The sequence below is a fragment of the Passer domesticus genome, chromosome 1 (genome assembly GCF_036417665.1).
Source record: "Passer domesticus isolate bPasDom1 chromosome 1, bPasDom1.hap1, whole genome shotgun sequence".
Lineage (NCBI taxonomy): Eukaryota > Metazoa > Chordata > Aves > Passeriformes > Passeridae > Passer > Passer domesticus.
In genome coordinates, this window is record NC_087474.1 from 122,324,605 (window position 1) to 122,339,353 (window position 14,749).

Below are 14,749 nucleotides of genomic sequence, written 5' to 3' on the forward strand. Positions count from 1 at the left end.
TGGCTCACAAAAACAGAATGGCACCAAAATGTATTTTATTGTCTTAATAAAATATCAAGTCTGATAGAAAGTATAGGTAACTGTGTAGTTACTTGAATTCTTAAAAGTATACAATGAATATTCAGTAAAGTTAAAAATAATGAAAAAAGAAAGTTAATAAAACTTGAGTAAATCAGCTGGTGTTCCTTTATAGCCTCCTGAGATTTCATTCTAGAACTTAATTTTATTGTTGCTTCTATTGCTTTATAAAGCAAGTGTAACTTCATTAACCTTGGCTATCTCTGATTAAGGTCTGTGTAAATGAAATTAAAAACTGGCCAAAGTCCATTGTAATGCAGGTATAATGTAACAAGGCCATTACCTTAGAGATTTCCATATGATGGCAGTACATGAAATTCATTGAAGGTAATTTACAAATGTGTGATGGGGACAGTTCTTGTTTCTGACTGGAGTTCTGGGTTCTAGGTTTCCTCAAGACAGTCATATGTACTCTGCACAGCATTTTCTCTTGTGGCTTAGCAATTTTTCCTACCAGATGGGTATGTCAAGGATAAACAATATGGGAGCAGGAAAAAAACAGAATTAAATTTGATGGATTTCCTTTTCTGCTCTGAATTGTCCCAGTGTGTTCAAAGAAAATACTTCTGGGCTGTGGTTTTCTGCTTCTGTTACTATTCAGGCATAGTTTTTAGGGCATCATTTTTCTGTTGAGAGTCATTCCTTCACCAGTAGAGGAATATCAATCTACCATAAGTTACAGCTTTCATCACAACTCTGATCTGTTTCCTGCATCTTCCTCTGGTGTCATCACAGTCCCTCAGTATTTCTCGGTATTTCAAAAATACTGATTTTGGCAGAACACTGGGTTGCTGAAGACACTGGAGCTTTAATTATATTGTAAATTATATTCTCTAGAGTCCAGTATTCTGCATCATCATTCTTTGAAACATGCCGAATTATCTCTCATGACTGTACACACTGTTTGATAAAGAAATTCTTTTAAAATATTCTTTTAAAGTTTGGTCATGCTAAATATTCCCTTCTGTGTCAAAGAGAACTAAGCATAAGACTGTAAGCCTATTATCTTCTGTAAAAACCAGCTGCAATCTCTCAATTTTTATTACTTCCATACATAATAATTCCATACCTTCGGGTACAAGTTCTGCTGTTCTAGTAATAATGAAACCAGTAAAAACACTGACTGGTTCAGTAGATCTGCTTTCAAAATACTGCTTGCATTATTGTTAGTGGCAGGATCAAGCATTTGCCTAACAAGGCTTTTTCCATGATTTGCTTTGTGAATTTGCTTCATAATCACCTCTTCATTCTCTTTAGGGTGGTGTTGGTCTTAAGAATCTCAAAACATTGTCAATTAAAAAAAATAACACTAAACTACTAGAAGTGCTGAAATTTTCCTAAGAAATATTCAAAATCTTCAGTTTAACCTTAGATTATATTTTGGGGTTGGTGGCTGTCTTTGTAAGGAAGGTAGCTGTTCCATGTTTGCAAGTACAGAACATGAAGTATGCATGATATTTTAGGAGCATTGGAAACTGAAATCCATCCCTGGTGTGATTTTTGCTGCATGAGCTCATTTTTATAACTTTTAAAGCTGGTGCCACATCCATTTGCATGATTTAGAGCTTGTTCATCCACATAAACAATCCTTTAAACGCTCTCTGGTCTAGGGCAAATACCAGAAAGTAATATAGGGAGAAAAAAAGCAGGGCTTATATAATACTTGAAGAGATACTTAATACCATAAAACTTAATAAATAGTGCTCCTATGATGAGACTGTTAAAGAGTTAAATACAGCCATTTTCCTTCCACTTCCACTTTACTTTCTTTATTGAGAGTTGTGCTCATCAAGTGCACCTTCATGCTGTACTGTGTCTCAAGAATGTGCTACACTTAAAACTTGATCTGCTGTTTTTAATTTTGTTTTCCTCCCGTTTAAATAAAGTTATCAGACATTTTAAATAACCTGTACATGAATAATTAAAACTCCTTCCTTTAGAATCAGCCCTACAGACTCTAAGAATCAGTTGTGTTTCACTGTGAGTCTTTCATTCCTGTACTCTGGATCCATAGTCATTATTTCAGCAGTCAAAACTGAGATCTCCACAGTAAAATGAGAAGCAGTGAGAAGAAAACTAAATGTCTCAAAAATAGGTTGAAACAAATCCATTTTCATGCTTTTGCTCGTGATGTTCAAATAAAAGAGGCTGAAATGAGCTCAGTTAGAATCCTTCCAGAGTGGGAAGGTTGCAAAAGAGAACACAAGCACTAATGTAGCTATCCACACTCTTAACCATGGGACTGACAATGCCTAAAAGCTGGTCATTGCTTGTGTCCTGTTATTTTCCAGCTGTCCCTGCTTTCCATAGTGACCAATTAGGTCCAGAAACAGTTGAATAAAACTTAGAGAAGCCCAGGCTTTATTCAGATCTTCTTAAGGCAGCATAAAACAGTCATACCCATGACTGTTACTCACTTGAAACTGTCACTGTCTGTGAAATGCATAAGATAACAAGATGAACCTCATCACTTACTGAGATAAAAGGAAGAAGTATGTAAAATTATCTTAATCAGCTACAGGCTGAGCATTAAACAAAATTTACCTTGTTCCAGAAACAACACAGGATTGTAAAGAGGTCACAAAAAATCTTGGAGAAAAGCAAGCTCATCTCATCTTCAAGAAATGGGAGTGGGGAATGTGGTGTTACTTGTTCAGTAATTAAGCAGTGTGTACTGCAGTAGCAAGTGTGTCTATATACACATATATATGAATATTTGTACTTGCTGTTGGCATAATTTGATTAACCCCACATTAAAAGTGAAGTTCTTCCAGAGCTTGAGTGCCCTGGAAAAGAAAGTGTTTTAACAGTCACTATGCAATGAGCAGTATTGGTTTAACCAATCTGTTTTTGTGACCAAAGCAAGTATGAAGTAGGAAAAAATAATGCTGATCTTTGTGTGGCCTTTAATCCTATTCCTTACATGTCTGTATCCACCCTTTTTCATGACACTGTTATGTTTCTGTGTGAGCACCTGTGACATATTTTAATTCTTGAGTTAGTGTGTAACTGTGCCAAGTTTTTCAGGCACAATTAACAAATTGGCTGAATTCAGACATCTGGAAAAAGCAATCAGCATGCGTGGACCCTTTGTACTGTATTGGTATAATAGTTATTGCATTTTTGGCAACAGTTATTAGCTGCATGTTCACAATTAAAAATTATCATCTACTTCCAAAGATTTTTCTATTATATGCTGATGCTGTGGAAGTTTAATGCAACCAATGAGTCTTCTTTCTTTTGGGAATCCAACTGCTGTACATGACTTCTCTGAAATTCTGTTAATGAAGTAGCCTTACATGAAATTAATAATGGTCTGTCAAGGACATTCTCTGGTGGGTGTGTTAGACATTACGATTTTGGTGCAGCTGCCTCTGAAGTGTTGATTTATCCAAATAATTTTCATACTAGCCTGAGTTTATCTCAAAGAGATTGCAGGATACTCTCTGCACAACAGGAAAACAGTGATATTATTTTTGCTTATTTTAGTAAAGAGAAGAGAAAAGGAGTAATTAAATGTATTTTTTCCATCCTTTTATTGAAGTATCTTTCCACTGAACCTTTTCTTGTTCCGACAAGGAACTACACTTTTCACTTAGTTAAACATCTTAAGTACATGAAGATAGGTCATACCGACTCCATTCAAAATATCACAGGTATGCGAGGGACCAAAAAGTGTATTTGCATAGTTCATTTAGAAATGGAATTAAAATTTAGTCCTTGCATCCTCTTTAGGTGGAATTTCTTGCTGATAAACCTGGATTTCAATTATGCTTAGAGACAAATTGTAAAATATGAGCTTTGTTAAGCTTCAATTTCAAAAAGGCCAAGTTGTCTAACATATGATTTAATGAAAATGTTCCCATTGTCTATGGTAAGAAGATTATTTATTCCTATAAATAGTACCAATGAGCAAAGTATATAGGTGTATTGTTTAGCAGGTCAGTCTAGTTTAACTGCTTGAAAAAATTTAGAATATGACTAAATCAAAGATGCTGTGTGTGAAAACATGGCCTTTTGAAAGTGGTGGACAGTTTTTTCAATAATTTATACTGGTACTTGTACCATGATACATGATGTGAAAGTGAAGAAAAACCCTACAAAGACAATAGAATTACCCCTGCCATTGTAGTAACAATGATATTTTTAAGCTTATTAAGTGCTGGCAGATTGTCACATAAGCAAGGTCTATATGAAGCCCATCCCCTGTAGAATTTATTACAGGACTTAACACAAACTGGTTAATGCATCAGGAGTTCCACAATCAACCAACAAGTTAACTGTAGATGATGGCTCAGGTGTTTGTAAAATCTTCTCCTGGGAAGAGGTTGGCATTTGTAGAAGATTTCTCTAACAGGTCATCCATAAGAAGGTCACCATACCTGATGTTTTTGGGGTCTAGATCCCTTTAACTCAATCTGTGTTTCCACTCACTTGTTTGTCACCTCTGCAGTTTAGGTTTTATATTCTACAGGTAGCTGATGTAAACCATGTCATAATGGAATTTGAATTTCCCTCCATGTCCAAACTCTAATACATCATTACAATTAATAATTTTTGATATCTCAATTGAATTTTAGAGAAGTAGCAACTAATACAAAATTAACAGAACATTTTAGAAAAATATACAGAATTTTGGAGCTGTACCTTTTTCTTAGAATCTCAAAATTTATGAAGAGAGATTTGCAATGTCCCTGTAAGAGACATGTAAATGTTGTCCTTATATAGTTGAGAAAGTGGAGCAAAATGGGGTTGTGAATTTTGTAGTTCCTCAGGAAGCCTAAAGCAAATCCAGGAATAGAATCTAGCTGCCTGATTTTCAGAGTGATGCTTTAGCCCTGGAACTCATCCTTTCCTCTTCGGACATTTATTACAGGCCTATCAGAATGGCTGTTTCCATACAAAAAGGAATGTTACTTTTGCAGCTTTAGTGCTGGAACATCATAGAGCCACTAAACTGCAGTTTTTGTAAGCACCTTGTTAGCAAGGGCGACAAAGTCAACTTTGTTCTACAACTTTTTACAGAATGTTCTGGCTGTGAAAGGAGATTTCTAAATGCCAGGTTGTGTTTAAGTCATGCAGAAGTTCAAGGCAATTTATTCAACATGGGAAAGGAAGAAGCAACCTCAAGACAATGTTTATATTGTCAAAAGAATATCGTTAGCTCTACTGTGTTATGAGAATATTTTCCTCTGCATTTCACTGCAAGAGCAAATTTTGACATGCATTTGATGGGATTCCAATTGACAAAAAATAACATGTTAGTAAGTCAATACCACTGAGAAACCAATGTGATATGTGATCTGACATCAAGATGAATTGTTCCAAGCCCCAAATATGCAACTGGTACTGAAAATAAATTTCTAATTGTATTATGTGTCTTTCAGAACATCATATACAATTGATTTCCCCTCTGCGATTGCCTAATTTCCACCTAACAATAAATATGACTTTTCTCCCTCAAGGTTACTAATAAACAATTATTCAGAAAAATGATATTATGCAAAAATTATAGGCATATTACTAAGCCTGCTATCAAATAGGCAGTGTTCTGTATTTTGAATTATTTTTGAGTCTTTTCAGACTCAGAAATATGCCATTACCTATAAGTACAGCATAGTTTACCATACAAAACCTCTTATTTTGTAAGTCAAGTAGACAAAGCTTGATGTTGTTGATGTTGTTTCTTCCTTTAGCTGAAAGCTAGCAAATATATTTGACTTGAAACTTTGGACAAATTCCCCTTTAGCACGTGGTCATAGCTTTCTTACTTTGGTTATGTCATAACTGCTTTTAGAGTGTGAATGTTAGGGAGGGATAGGAAGTATAGAAAGACACAAGGACATATATATTTAGAGATGCTGAACAGGACTTCAACAAATCTAATTGAACTAGTTGCAACTAGATACATCTTCTGGAGAAACTTAAAGGCCTGGACAGAGGTTCCTGTTCTCTACCTTGAAACTTCATTTGATTAGGTTTGATGGATTGCTCTCTTGGTTATCCAGTAGCAGGAAGTCCCTGCATGCTGATATGGTGATGAATGGGCTTCACAATTTTACTCTCCTTTTTCAAATTGCCTTTTTTTCCTTTCCTTTCCTTTCGCCCCACCATTTTCTGGTCAGCTCTCCTACATGTGTTTATTTTTGTGATGTTGTCTCTGGTTGTATCAGGGATCTGCCAAAAATCACCTATTATGCAGCTGGCAGGTTGAGGGCAGTGATTCTGTCCCTCTACTCTGCTTTTGTGGGACCCCACCTGAAGTGCTGCATGCAGCTCTAGGGCCTCCAGCACAAGAAGGAAATGGATCTGCTGGAACACAGCAGGAGGAAAGCAACCAGAAGGACATGTTCATGATCTTTGCATGGGAATCCACCTGGAAACATATCTCACATCTTAGACCTCCTTCTGGAACAACAACAACAACAACAAAAAATCCACTTTAGCATAATATGATAGATCAATATGATTTAAGAAGTTTTAGCTTTACTTTTGAGCCAACTCATATAATTAATAATAAAACTCATATATATATGTATATAAAATAGATATGCAATATTTGCTTTATGAGTGTTTTTGTTTTCTTCATAGACAAATGACTGATTAGCTGCTTCAGAAATTGAAAGGGGCTCTTTAATAGAGTTTCCTGGTCCTGACCAAGAATCATGGTAATGATTATTGCATACAATAATCTACGATGGCTGTGATGCTTCTCTTTTAGCAGGGATTAAGCCAGAATTTAATCATGGACATAAGATCACTAGGTATCAGTGGTTTATTTCCAAAATTTTCCTTTAACACTTCTGATCCACAAATAGCAGCCAGTGCCTGTGTCTCAGGAGAGCACCACCTTTGTTGTTCACCAATACCATACTCTACCCAGTTTGCAATAAAGGTTGAGAGTTTTCATATAGTTTTATACTTATTTTCAAGGTAACCTTAGTCCCTTGCCCAGGGACTAAGAGAGGTCCTGCAGAGGTCTCTGTTTTGCAGCTGGGTGACATTTATTAGGGCAACTTAGCCTATGTCCTGGCTACATTTGTGGCTAGTGTCAGACTGCTTTTTATATCTGTTGTTGTAATTCCACTGAGAGCATTAAGAGCATATCTTTGAGGTACATGGTTTTATTGCATTAAGGCTATAATTGTATCTTCAGCTGGCACATCTTACTTTAACATACTGTTTTAATATAGCAAAACCTACTACAATGGTCATAAGTAAGACTCTGTTCAGACTTTTTACTACTAGCATACATGTCATGCCCTCAGCCTATGAGAGTGAGTTGTGCCAGGCTTGCCTCAGGGACGTTTGTTTCCTTTTTATCCTTTTTGTTTTGATGTGAAATAGTACAAAATTGCTATAATAGTAAAGGAAACAACTCTTTTTTGTTCTTTTTTACTTGGTGATTTTCTTCCCAATTACCATGACCTTTCAAACACAACACTGATAAAAATGTTTAAAAACAAAATGGTTGAAAGTGGTTAGCCCTGCTTTTGTGCTTCGATTCCTGCCATCAGAATTGTCCAAAATACTTCTGCAACTCAAAACATAGCGGCTCTTATTTCAAGGCTGCGATATTCAATGCGACATAGCCATGTTTTATTGTTTACGTTTGCTGCAGTGTAGCATCAGCACTTACAGAAACAGTTAACCCTGGCACCAGAGCACATAAAAACAGAAGTCAATGAGAAAAGTAGCAGACTGATAAGTGGTAGGAATAGATAATAGGGCTCTGCTGATGGTTACTGTATGGACTTGTATGATTTGGTGTAGCAATGACTGAACTTAGTTCTGCTTGTTAAAGGATTTGTCTAGGAATAGAGATTTACATTTACAACACTAGAAAATGGATTCCTTGAAGACGTCTAGAAACAGACTGCATTCTCTGAGCCCTTTACTCACTTTAAATAATGTGGTACTGAAGTCAGTAAAATTGCACTTCCAGACTACTCCACGTTTTCACTCTTTGTCTCTGGGATTCATTTTATATTAAGGCTTAGTTTTCGAACAAAACTTATTACTCTTGGCTATGTTAGCTGCACATTTAGCTTGCATGCCCAGTATAAGAAGGATGGCTAAAGACAACAGTGTAATTTGTTATTAAAATCTGAATTTTTTTAAAATTTTTTTTTTTTTACAGATTAATCTCAGAGATCTTGGGCAACTATATAAAATCCGCATTGGCCATGACAACACTGGAAATGATCCCAGCTGGTACCTGGAGGAAGTCAGACTTGAAAGAGTAGTCCCTGTTTCTGCTGAAGAGATTTGTCTCCCCATAGAGAGCTGGCTTTCCGAAGACAAGGATGAAGGTGATACATGGAGAGAAGTGGCCATAAGAAACCCTGCAGAGGAGCTTTTACCATGTACGTGCTCAATATTTTACATCATGTGTTCACTAAGCATATCCTGTGAGTATTGACAGCTTTTCATGTTTCCTCCAGGGCAACAAAAGCCCTCCTGCCCAAAAGCCAGTGTAACCATGAAGAAATCCCTTCCAGACACTTTCTAGCTCCAGGAGAGGGAAGTGATCCCTTAACCTCGTTAACCTTTCCTTCCCAAAATCAGAATACCCTGTGGCCAGGGTATCTTACCCTATAAAATGTTTGATTTCTCAGAGTGCTCATACATCATTGGTAAATACTGCTCCTTAGAGAAAGACATCAGGTAGGAAATCAAGGTATGTAATGTCATGTGATATCCAGTTCCATTTAGCAGGTTTGAGATCATCCTTTCTTGTCCTGCATAAAACATACTTTGCAAGAAATCCATGATCTGAATCATCACACACGCATTTTTCAAATCAGGCTTGAGCCACAGCCATTCACATAGAAATTGTTAACTGCAGTATGACACTTTGGAACTTCAAAGTTTATGACAGCTCTGATGCACTTTATTCTCTTCAAGTGAAGTGGGAAACAGCCCATCATATAAAGTTATTATTTTAAAAGTCCTGGGCCTTTACAGAAGAATATGGATTCAGTATAATCACTATGTGTGGGGTTTTTTTTAATAGATTCTCTTTACATTAATAGAATGAGAACAATGCAGCTGATGGCAAATAATGTCTGACAGTGATAGGACTTACATAGGTGATATCATTTAGTAAAGAGGATTCAAGCTGATGCAGTGAGTTTTGTAAGGTGTCTGGGATTCAACATAAAAGAGATCACAATGTATTTAATGACAATTAAATAAGTTCAGAAGAAAATATCACAGAAGTGAAAACCCTTAAGTCAAAATAATATAATTCTCTGAAAAAAATATTAAGAATATGATGTGTGAATGTTTTGTTGCAGAGGGCAGATGATGTTGAAAAACATGTATGAGCCAGCTCACATTTCAGCTTTGCTCTTTTTTGGCTTTTTTTTTCAGAATAGTTATTAAATTCAGTAAGAGATTTCAAAAAATGGGACTGATTAGGATGAACCAAGTTTTATGATCACTGACATGTACCACAGTACTATATGCCACTCAACAATGACATATATGTCATTTACTGGTGCAATAGTGCAGAAGCCAATTAATTTGTACAAACAATCAATTCAGCATTAATAATTCAAATCTGCATGCAGTATGAAAAATCTATTAATAGAAAAGTACTAATGTTCTGGTCAATGCTCTCTCTATATATATTTATATTTGAAAAATCAAGGCAGTTCTATCAAATGATGGAAATATCTTTAAAACAGCACATTTATATAGTCTTTAATCATTTTATTACTGCATATTTCCTTGTATTTGCAGGAACACTATTAAAATATGTGTTTCAAGTATGTAAGAAAATACACATTTCCAAAAGAACTTGGAAATTTCTCAAAAATTTAAGTTTTACTAATTAGTTATTGATTTTAGGAACATTTAAATTGAACATCAATACAAACTCAGCAAGGAGTCCAAAGGATTTCCTATTTATTTTCTCAAGAACAAGAAAATGAAACACTATCCATTTTCATTTCCCATTTAAAAGCTAATTGCTTACAAGGACTGAGCAAACCACATCAAGTCACTTTCTCCAGCAGAAGAAACTACATGCTGGCAATTACTTAATGAGGATTTGATATGATTTAGGAGTTTGTATTCTGTACTTTCAATTTAATCTGTGATCTAGTGATAACAGATTTGCTTAAGTATAAAAGTCATGTGCTCAAGACTTTAAACAACGCAAACAAATGTAAACTAAGCACAGAAGGCATTGCTCTTGTAATTGCTGTTCTTAAACACTTACCTCATTGCTCAGCTTCCCTCTCAGAAGAAGTGGTAATTTTTCCTCATTCTTTTTCTCTCTTTCCCCAGCTGAAGTTTTCTATGCAGCCAATACGGACCCAAAGCCTTGGAACAGTTTTTTGACTCCTTGGCTTCATTTTTTTCCTGGCATCTTGCCTTAAAATCTGAATTTATTTCCTGAATTTGTTAGCTTTTCTTTATCTTCCTCTCTGAACTTGCTTCTTTTCCATTCAGATTTCTCACCTTGGCAGCCCTTCTTAGTTTTTCTCACTGTTCTTCAGCCATTTCAGAAAACTGACACTAATCTGGTCTCCTACTCCAAGTATTGATTTCAGTTCTTTGTCAATCTCTCTATCACACCAGTCTCAACTTCCATTTTTAACTCAGGTTTCTTGTCCCTCCAATGCAAGTCTGCCTTTTTCTTCCCTTTTCTTATTTTTTCCACATTGTCAAAGCTTGTGGGTCCGTGGCTTCTTTTTCTCTTCCTATTACATCTTCTCTTTTGTTTTTCTAGTCTTGGGATCTAGAAAACACCTGCTTTGTCTTTGAAGTTGTCCCTGAATTCAGCATGCTGTTGTACTGGTGTTTTTGGTTGTTTGTTTGTTTTTTTTTTTTTTTTTTTTTGTTTTTTCTGTGATTCTTCTATGCAGTTTGTGGGTTTTTTTTTCTCCTTTCTAGCAGTTCCAGATACATTTAGTTTACCAAATTTTACAAGCATTGGATTTTTCACTTGTTGATCTTCAGATATGATTTCATCCCCTTGTTACACTGTGATGCACAAAATAAAAGTTATTCAATTATTTTCTAAATGATAGGTACTGAAAATTAGTAATCATGCCCTGAGCTGGGTAAATCTTAAAATAAATCACTCAATGACAATAAGATAGAAGTCTTTGAATGCTTTTGCCTTAGCTTTATAGCACGGGAATATTAGGGGAATCAGACCAGAGGTAGCAGCTCAGTGTAGCTCAGTGAGGCTGCCACGGCTGCATGGCCCCAGGTCCAACCAGCAGCAAGGCCCAGCACATCCCAGTCAGCACCCACAGAGAGCACAGGCATGTACCACACATCAAGGCCAGCTGCACAGGTCACCCAGACACGCAGAGCAGTCACACAAACACAGCACCAGCAGCCTCTCCCTGCCCCACTCTGGCTGAGCAGGACAGATGTCCAAGAGCAGGACTGTGTATGTGTACAGGTGTGTACAAGGTAGATCCAACAGCTGGGCTCACACACTCTGTCTAATCCCCAGTTGCTCCTGGATCCCACTCTCTCCACTTGATGGTGAATGGACATATGAGCCCCTGAGGTTGCAACTCTGCTCCAGCTTCTGGTACAGGCCATTTCCCTCATGCCCAGCCCAGCAGGTCTCGCCCCTAAAGATACCCACACCTCAGGGTGTCTCTGGCAGCTGAGCGGTCCCTCCAACACCTGGCTGCTCCTGTGGTCTTGCACTCAGAGACATGGGCCTCTGACCCCTGGTCCCACTCCACTCACTGACAGTTTTATTCCCTTCAGTCTTTCCAGCTGTTGCCATGCAGGACTCCAAGTCCAGTTGCTGGTACTTGGACTCCCTACCCACACATGCACACACACAGACAACAGATATGATCTATTTTCTAACACCATTTCCTCCCCAGGTCACCTTGATCCATCTATTTCCCTGCCTTTAGTTGCTCTCCTAAATGTCTTACAAGTCCTCTGCAATCACAAAATCCTCTTCTCTTCTGCCCTATATTGCATCTGACACCCTTGGGGCATCAAACCCCATATCATAAGTATGATAGATCCTCCAAATTGTCTCATCGTGGTGGGTTTTATGCCCAGACTGAGACTCCTGGGACACTGCTGCAGGGGCTGGCAGAGTGTCCCCTTTCCCTAAGTGTCTGTGGGTTCCCACCTGCCCTTGTGCACCTGTGATTGTGGAGATGGACTGGTGGTTCTTGTGATGGGTTTTGGAGAAGCCAGAGCAGGGTGTTACCTGGACTGTCCCCTGCCTGTATTCCTCTGTCCATGTGCAGACCTTTATCACAGATCCTAACATGGATTGTCTTCAGATATGGATGAACTTTTGTTCCAAAGGGGTACCTGATGCGAGAGATATTGAATTTTCTTACTGCCATGTTTATGTGAACATAAATGTCAAATGAGGATATAAATGGGTAAATGTGTCCTGTTCTTGTTCACATATTCAAAGGTATAACTGTACTGAAATGAGATAAAAGACAAATACTGAGACTGAGGCAGGAAAAATTCCAGTTCCAAAGATTTAGTATTCTTTTCCACTTGGAGAAGTGTGCCGACAAATACAGAAGGGTTAGAAGGTGGCCACTGACTGGAATAGTGCAAAATATGACCAAAGCAAATAGTAATAACACAAGTGTTGTCTCTACAAAATTTTTATCCCTGTTTTATCATTCAGGGAGCACCAACTACACAAGTAAATAGTCAAGCTTCTTTATTGCAAAATTCATTAGCAAGTGTGTTTTTTCAAAGCTGATAATTTTCTTGCAAGTCATGAGGAATATATATATTTTTAGACTACTGCTCCAAATATTACTAGCGGAGGGAAATATTACTAGCGGAGAGCAGTTAGTGGAGATTAGAGTGACAGCTATAACTCTAACTGAAATATCCTAACCTGATATTGCTTTTGTATTTGTGTCTTCAAAATTGCATCACTTTAGGGGAAGATAGTCCCTATTAACCAGTACCAGCCATTAAGAATTTGTTCTCTTTTAGCCTTAATGCTGCACTAACCTGTATCTTTACCCTTCTGTCATGGCAAAATGCCAAACACCCTTTATGAAAGCCAAGTGGTAAACACCAAGTGACAAAAACAGAGATTCAACCTTGCTGTTTGACGGATTGAGCTAAAATGACCATTTCATTCAAGCAGGCATGTCGTACAGAAAAAAGGCAAAACCTGGAGCAATGCTGCGCAATGCTATTCTGGGGTCTTGGTACGCCAGCATAAAGAGAGGACTGAATAGAAACAGTTGGACAATTTTAATGTTGTGTGTCATTTAAAATCTCTCCAGGTTTTGTGCTCTTTGGCCAGTGTGTCTGTTTACACTGGCAGCCTGGTGGGAGTGAATTTGCTCAGTGAAGCACTCAGTGCTAAAATCCCACTTAGTTAAGTGTCCGATGTGCTCTTTATGGGAGTCTAGAGGGAAGTTACTTCAGGCTTGTTCTAGTCTGTTCCCTCAGACTGACTGCCAGTTTGTGTCAAGATTGTTGTCATTGTGTGCCTGGAATGTATTATCTGGCGTAGTTTCATCCAAAAAGGACCTAGTTCTTTGCTCTAAAACTACTCCATGCTGCACACCAGAAAGAAGGAAGTAGAGCCAGCCAGGGGATTCAGCAGTGTTGTAAGCAAACCACTGTCATTAGGCACAGACAGCTGTGGATCTTCAATTCATTTGTTCCTAGCCAGAATTCTTAAATAATTACTGTATTTTTAGTGGAATTACTTTGAAAAGACCTGACAATGCAACAGCAGTTTGTACCAAAAGAAAGAGACCAAAGTTTCTGCCATGAAAACCCTCATTTTCAGATTCTGAATAATAAATTCTTCTTTAATTCTATTAGGTTTGTTTTCTTCTCCCAAAATATATCAACATATTAACTTAGTCTTTAGCATGAAGCAACTGGAGGTATTTGTTTACTATTTATATTTTTCCAAAGGCAAGTGTCATAAGTCACTGAGTTCTGTACATTACTTCTTCAAAAGGAATTGATAATTATATACTGTGTCTGCAAACTGGGGCCAAACTATCTCTTGTCAATGGTGAAGGCTCAGGTATATACAAAATTTCTGTATAGGAAACCCTGATTCAGATGCCCAAAATGGGAAATCTGGAAAAAAAGTGTTCCCTAACTCACATTCTATTACCCTTAGTACACCCGTCGGTTACCTCTTCTTCATAACCAGAAAAACTTCCTTTCTCCTCTTTTGTTCAAGGTAGTTCACTTCTTATGTTATCAATAGATGCCAGAAGCTGGAGTTGGGAATTTAAAAAACTCCTGAAGTCTCATGATAGTATCTCAAGAGACAGCATTTTTATAGGCTGAGTGACAGGAAATTTGGTACTAGTACACTTGGCTGCTCATATGTATGACTCTACAGTACTTTTTACGTATTTGGTTCTGTCATTTTTTACCACAGTTATTATACTACTTTAAAGTCTGCCTTCTAGAAACTCCTCACCTCTGTCTGAATACACTCTTGTTCCCTTTTTCATCTGCTTCATCCATGTATCCACGTCACAGATTTTTCTGTTTGGTTTCTAGAGCTTATCTAAGGTTACTCTGTGAGCAATTTGAAGATTTCGATCACTTATTTTCTGAAAGGTTTTTTTTTTTTTACTGAGTGCTAGCTGAGATTTTTTTCCCTACTATTCTGTATTAATTAATCCTCTTATATCCTTTATCACAGTTACTG

At 37.3% G+C, this 14,749-nt stretch overlaps 1 protein-coding gene across 1 annotated transcript in view; it reads left to right on the forward strand.

The window, feature by feature from the left end:
- RP1 (RP1 axonemal microtubule associated) overlaps positions 1-14,749 on the forward strand; it is a 205,521-nt gene that overhangs the window by 98,419 nt on the left and 92,353 nt on the right. Inside the window, exon 33 of the mRNA XM_064425911.1 lies at positions 8,219-8,444. Within this exon, the coding sequence (XP_064281981.1) occupies positions 8,219-8,444 (226 nt within the window). The remainder of the gene's footprint in view (positions 1-8,218; positions 8,445-14,749) is intronic.